The sequence below is a fragment of the Notothenia coriiceps genome, unplaced genomic scaffold (assembly GCF_000735185.1).
Source record: "Notothenia coriiceps isolate Sejong01 unplaced genomic scaffold, NC01 NC01_scaffold00019001, whole genome shotgun sequence".
Lineage (NCBI taxonomy): Eukaryota > Metazoa > Chordata > Actinopteri > Perciformes > Nototheniidae > Notothenia > Notothenia coriiceps.
The window spans coordinates 1,230,802-1,237,717 of record NW_011351702.1 but is presented as its reverse complement, the minus strand read 5'-3'; the positions used below and the strand labels follow the sequence as shown (position 1 = coordinate 1,237,717).

The 6,916-nt window shown below is 37.8% G+C and overlaps 1 protein-coding gene across 1 annotated transcript in view; it reads left to right on the top strand.

Moving 5' to 3' along the window:
- The window catches only part of cunh8orf34 (chromosome unknown C8orf34 homolog), a 24,116-nt gene extending 20,363 nt beyond the window's left edge, over positions 1-3,753 (top strand). The window contains exons 3-4 of the mRNA XM_010778410.1: positions 1,079-1,117; positions 3,416-3,753. Of these exons, the coding sequence (XP_010776712.1) occupies positions 1,079-1,117; positions 3,416-3,423 (47 nt within the window). The 3' untranslated portion in view covers positions 3,424-3,753. The remainder of the gene's footprint in view (positions 1-1,078; positions 1,118-3,415) is intronic.
- Positions 3,754-6,916: the final 3,163 nt, after the last annotated feature.

Below are 6,916 nucleotides of genomic sequence, written 5' to 3'. Positions count from 1 at the left end.
TGGTGTGGTGTGTGTATGTGTGTGTGTGTGTTCTGTGTGTGTGTGTGTGTTGTGTGTGTGTGTGTGTAGGGTGTGAGTGTGTTGTTGTGTGTGTGTCGTGTGTTGATGTGTGTGTAAGTGTGTGTGTGTGTGTGTAGTGGTGTGGTGTGTGGCAGTCGCGGTGTGTGTGTTGTGAGGGAGTCCAGAGAGAGTGCGGTGTTTCCGAAACAGGCTGCGTCCTGAAATCACGGGTAATCCTTATGAACATAAAATCTGTCGCCTCCTCAACAAACAACCTCCTTTATAAGGTCAAACTCTCTTTGTGTGTACAAACTAGAAGCAACTTGATTGGCACAAAGGACTGAGTTGACTCTCGACATAAGGGGTACGAGAAGTAAACTTGTTCGCTCTCTACAATCACTCAGTAAACCTTGTAAAGGACTTAAATGTTTGTATTTAATTAAAACTTTAGCAAGTAGTAATGAGTGTCTAGGAAACGACGTCGTCACCAATATACTTCGAATTCAGCCATGTCTCGTTGTATAGACCTGGGTATGGTCAGTCTAGGTTCTATAAGTCTCTATCAAGATGTGAAGGAGGAACTGTTTGTCGACATTTATAGTATAGTGTGTGCTCGCGTCAACCTTTTCGGAAATGATCATTTCTCTATCTTTTTATTCCATTCCTTTAATTGTTGATAACTTTTAAAAATGCGTTTAAGTATTTTTAAAGATAGTTGTATTTTTAAAGATAGTTGTATTTCTTTATTTGACAGGGGAAGAACCCTTTAATAAACGTAGCTGTATATATGCCAAAGTTAGCAGAGAGGCTTTTTTAATCTGTAGTCCCTCGACACGTTTTAAACTAATTATAAACATATCAGGATAATTAAATCATTAAAACATGCAACATATAGGCTCTAAACAATAACAACAACACACATGCTACAGTACATAGCAACAAGTTTAGGGTCTGCAGCTAATTAAGCAAATACTTCTAATTGTCCCCATTAGTCATTTAGACACTTAAATAGGTTGAGAAAAGACTTAAGGAACCCTTTAAAATGATTGACCCACTTCCTGTCTGTGTTTCTCCACAGGTGGTGCTCGAGATGCCAAAAAGAGGTCATTGTTTTCAGGTGAGCAAATCATCAATTCTCCAGAGTCTGAGAGTGAGAGTTTCTACACGATTTGCACCTAAACCTTTCTACCTGAAAGAAAACCTGAGCACATTAATCTGAACGAGAGGGATGAGTTATTGTTTTTACGTAATTTCTGGATTATTTGAATAGAAATCCTTTTAGTGGGTTAAGTACATTCTTAGAATAAGTGAGAAATGGATTTAACTTCTGATTGGCAGATATCTCATTGGAGAAATAAGCATTATGGCATTAATAATGAATATCTAATTGTTTTCTATTGAGATTCCTGGAAAAGGGAAATGACAATAAAGATTTTCATTAAAAAAGTTGATTCAAGAACAAACCTCTGTTATTAGATCAGGATTATTGCTTATAGTTTATACGCGTATAGCGGACCAAGTCACGCTTGGTAGTCCCGGTGAGCTCATCTGTAGAGCCACGACACGCTAACTGTAATAACCGGCTGCCTCCACCTTCATTTATGGTGCGTTCAATGACACCACGAGGCTCCATGAAGTCACTGTGAGTTTCCTCCCAACATGTGGTGTTGGGAGAAAGTCTGTCTGGTGAGAAGTGAGGTCTGTCTGCGGTTGTTCTCTTGTGGCGGAGCAGCGTCAGAGAGCCCGTCTGGAGGCTCTTCTGAGGCACAAACACACTCAGAGCTCAAAGAAAACCTCACAGATTCAACCAAAACTCACTGAGGATTACTGAGTCTGCACCCAGATCAGAGTCTGTTAGCAGGCATGTGGAGAAGAGGGGGAAGAAGTGAAAGTAGCTATGCTTGATTGTAAAAATACTGCATTTAAGTTCATTCTTAAGTCAAAGTATACATAAGTATTACCAAAATGGCTGAGGTACCCCAAGTAAAAGTACTCATAATGTGTATCTTCGGACCATTTATTTGTCTTTATTAAACAATTAACGGAAGATCGTCTGAGAGGCGTTTTTACTTTTTGCCTTACTAAATGGTCCTTGGAGCGAGGGGCGGGGCGAAACTCTCGGAAGTGATTTCAAAACAAAAGCACACGTATGCTAAGAAGTACTTAAGTAAAATTTCATAAGTATTAGCAAATTGGCTGAGGTACAAAAGTACTCATAACGGCCCATTTTAGAATCATATATATATTAGCTGGATTTATAACGATGATGAGTACACCAGCGTTGGACATTAGAAATGTATAGTATGGGTCCCAAGCATTTAGAAATGATAGTTGTTTTTTAGCATATATAAGCACTTTAGCCTATGGACAATATTTCAATGAATGCTTTGCTGAGTTATTGCAGGTATTGAGGATGCTAAATCCATTTCTAACCTCTCCAGAATATAATATGTTCTAACCAGAAGTATTTCAACTCTAAATGGGCCAATATCATAGACTGTATATATAATATTTTATATATACAGCTTCAACCTCCCAAAACTCACTGAGGAATACTGAGTCTGCACCCTGCCTCGCTATCCAGTATTTAAGTAAAAGTAGCTATGCTTAATTGTAAAGATACTGCATTTAGATTCCTTCTTCCTTAAGTAAAAGTACAAAAGTATTAGTAAATGAGCTGAGATACAAAAATATCATAACGGCCCGTTTTAGAATCATAAGCCTCGTTATCCAACTCAAAGTCTTAACAACAGGGACAGTGCATGTTAATAAATGATCCTAAAAACACATTGAAAATAACAAGTACTTTATAAACTGCTGCTGGCTATGTTAATTATGTTGCCAAAGTGTATTTATTAGTTGATTTATGTTTAGTATAAGCTTATAATCTGAATCTGCAAAAAGCTGTCTGATAAATATAGTGGAGTAAAAAAATGTAAAACAGCTGGATGCTAACTTGCATATATGCGTTTATTAGCCTATATGGACAATATTTCACCAGCTGCTTGACCAGTTTGGAAGATATATTCAAGGGGTTGGGGTTATTGAGGATGCTGAACCCATTTCAGAAGTGGACCAAAGTGCCCGTTTTAACTCTCATTGGGCCAATTTCGACACATTTTGAGTTCATTTTGAAGTGATTTCCTTGCTTAATACGTTGGACGTACATTTCAGAGTCAAGAGAAAACAATGTCATTGGTGTGAATATTGAGACAGTACTCTTTTTTTTTTACATTTCTTTAGTTTTTTCACACAACATTTCTGACATAAAACTTTGGGGTTGAAAGAGAGTAAAGAGTAGATCATGTTTGTCTCTGACTTCAAATATTTCACGTCTGTTCCCGAGTGCTTTCCCTCCTTATTAAACGTCTCATATTTAAGTTTCTAACACTTTATATTCCCTCTCTCTCCACAGGTCTATAGTGACGAACTCCAGAGGCTCTGATCCAAACTATTATGCAAACCGCTGGACCTTTTCAATATGTGTACAGAGACAATTATTTTTATACTTCATACTGAAAAAAGATTGTATACTTTTTTCACAGATATTTCATAAACATTGTACTGTACGATAAAAACTGTCCAAATATAACTCCAGAGTACGGATATTACATTTATTTTTGTTTGCTCTTTAGCATGCTATTGCACTGTTACACACAACAGACTGAATGCTGTTATATTAAAATGATTTGGTGCACACGTCTTGATTATTTCTGTACTTTCTTTTACTGTAGTTTTATTTTGTGATGGACAGGTCAATAAAAATAAGACGAGAAGACATCAAGTATGAAATATAACTACCTAAATGGGAACAGAGGCTCAAAGTAAGTGAGTTTATCAAAGTGTCATGAGAGAAAGGTCAATCAAAATAGAGGATTTGTGTGTTAACGACGAAATTAAGGCATAAAAAGTCTTCAAAATGTATTAATTAGGGCTGTCAGTCGATTAAAATATTTAATCGCGATTAATCGCAAATTAATCACACATTTTTGGTCTGTTCTAAATGTAGGCCTACCTTAGAGGAATATTCTTCAAGTTTTTAATACTCTTATCAACATATGAGTGGACAAATATGATTTATGCAAATGTTTATTATCATTTGAACAATGACAAATATTCTCATGAATATTAAACACAACAACCTCTGAACATTACAAATATTCGCCTCAATTCAACCTGGAACCTCTCTCATACAATAATACAATACAAATGGTGTGTGTGTGTGTGTGTGTGTGTGTGTGTGTGTGTGTGTGTGTGTGTGTGTGTGTGTGTGTGTGTGTGTGTGTGTGTGTGTGTGTGTGTGTGTGTGATGGATCGTTGGAGCTATGTGTAACTCAAGGCATAATGCTCGAACGGGAGCTGCCTGGACGCTGCAATCATGTTGCGCGCACTATCCGTGCTGAGTGTGCTGACTGTTCGTACAATTTCCCACTGTCTGGCTACCTGCATAAAGTGAAGTGCTTGGCGCAGTTGTCGGCGAAATGTCACTCCTCTGTTTTCATTGAAACAGCTCCTTATATCCGTTAGCGCAGCTAGCTAGCACCAGATGCTAAAAACAACAACAACAATACACGTAAGGTCTCTCTCTCGCGCCACACATACACACACCCTCCCGGTCCTCCCGATGGCCAGTCGGTGCCTGCCGGTGAGCGTGGAAGTGTGGTCCCATAGAGGGTCTGCTACAAGCGGGCGGCAGGAGCGGGGCTGTCAGCATCAGCTTGTAGATGGTATTTTAAACTCGATGCAGTCTGAAACTACGTGGCGGCCGAGGAAAAAAAAAAAGCGTTAATCGCGTTAAAATAATTAGTGGCGTTAATTTTTTTTTGCTTTAACGCGTTATTAAAGCGTTAACTTGACAGCCCTATAATAAGGCCTTAATTGGTGTTAAAAATGACTTTAATGGGGTTGTTTATGCTTATACTAACCAATTTGTTATTGAGAGGATCAATAATGTTGTTCACCTGCAGAGGAGGAACAAATTAGGTTATTAAAGTATATTTTGGAGCTCACTTTATCCCATGTTTTCAGCCCATTGAGTGCTCATTGGAAAAGGATGTGTGCCTTGATATAATCTCAACATCTCTATAAACACTATTTCCCGTCAGAAGAGGAAAACGTATTACATTGCATATCAAAACTTTCACATTTCATTTTGTGAACATGACGAAGAGGATTTATGCATAAAAAGTCTTCAAAATGTATTAAATTAATCATCAAATAGGGCCTTAATGAGTGATAAAGTGTCTTTCAATGGGTTTATTTATGCTAATACTAACCAATTTGTTATTACTTGGACTAATCATGTTGAGGAGGAACACATTTGGATATTAAAGTACATTTGGTGTATCTGTAGCTCACTTTAGGCCCACTTCATCCCCTTGTGTGCTCATTGGAAAAGGATGTGTGCCTTGACATAATCTCAACATCTCTATAAACACTATTTCCCGTTAGAAGAGGAAAACGTATTTCATTGCATATCAAAACGTTCACATATCATTTTCCATTTTCCCTTCTTGTCTTGGGTTGTGATTGCCATCTGTTCGTGTTCCACACATCACTCCGTTTATACCGTGAATATTTTCCTCCGGTCTTTGATTTCATGTGAAGGCACGAGGAGTCCTGGAACCGGTTGAAGATGAAAACTTAAATTACTGCCACAGATGTCACGGAGAGACACTGTGTATCTCCCCTGTCTCAGCATGTCACAACTGATAGAGATGAAATGCTGGAGCCATTACTGATGCTGGCGTACGTTCATATATCACATTAATTCCACATGACTTCTCAATTATAAGTCCGAGGACGGAGATTAATTCACATGCTGCTCATTTAATCTTTATCAGTGACATATGCCATGCTAAAGATCAGGTTTCATAACATTAATACCATCTTTTGAGTCTTCTTAATATCTCTTTAAGCTTTATGCACCATGTAAGACCACCCAGGAACAAAGCAGACAGACGGAGATCCGGACCACCATCAGAGGTCAGAAACTGACCCTCGTCTTAGTTTACAGACGAACAGCACAAATAAATCTATGGTGGAAAGAGGTATGCTGTGAAGGCGTATAAAGTCAGTGTCTTTCCCTGACTGACTGCTTTTGTCCATTTTAAGGGGAAATAACTCTCAGTAAACAGTGAGTGTCAATATGGACAGAGATGGCAAAAGTACCCACATCCTTTACTCAAGTAGAAGTACAGATACTCGTGTTTAAAAATACTCTGGTGAAAGTAGAAGTACTGACTAAACTTCTTTACTCAAGTCAAAGTAAAGAGGCTTTGAAATGTACTTCAGTAAAAAGTACCCATAACTAGCAGCTGTTTTTAAAGAGTACCTGACCTCCCTTTATATTAATAGAACAATAATGTCATTGTTAGCTAATGAATGTTTCCATGGTGAACAACGGCAACATGACAACGTTTCCATTGGTCCCTCTTCTTTAGAGAAGACCAGGAAATGATGGATACACGGATCGTGTTCAAATCAATAGGCACGCAATGACTCTAAATAATAATGATCACGCCACCAAACACACATTCAGACTAAAGGAACCAGCCTGTTTGGAAAATGAGAAAAGTAGAAAGTACAGGTATTTGGGTTCAACATGTAAGAAGTAGAAAGTACAGGTATTTGTGTTCAACATGTAAGAAGTAGAAAGTACAGGTATTTGAGTTCAACATGTAAGAAGTAGAAAGTACAGGTATTTGTGTTCAACATGTAAGAAGTAGAAAGTACAGGTATTTGTGTTCAAAATGTAAGAAGTAGAAAGTACAGGTATTTGTGTTCAAAATGTAAGAAGTAAAAGTAAAAAGTCGTCAGAAAAATAAGTAGTGGAGTAAAGTACTGATACCAGAAAAATGTACTTAAGTACAGTAACAAAATATTTACTCCACTACTTCCTATCTTTGATCAGGGT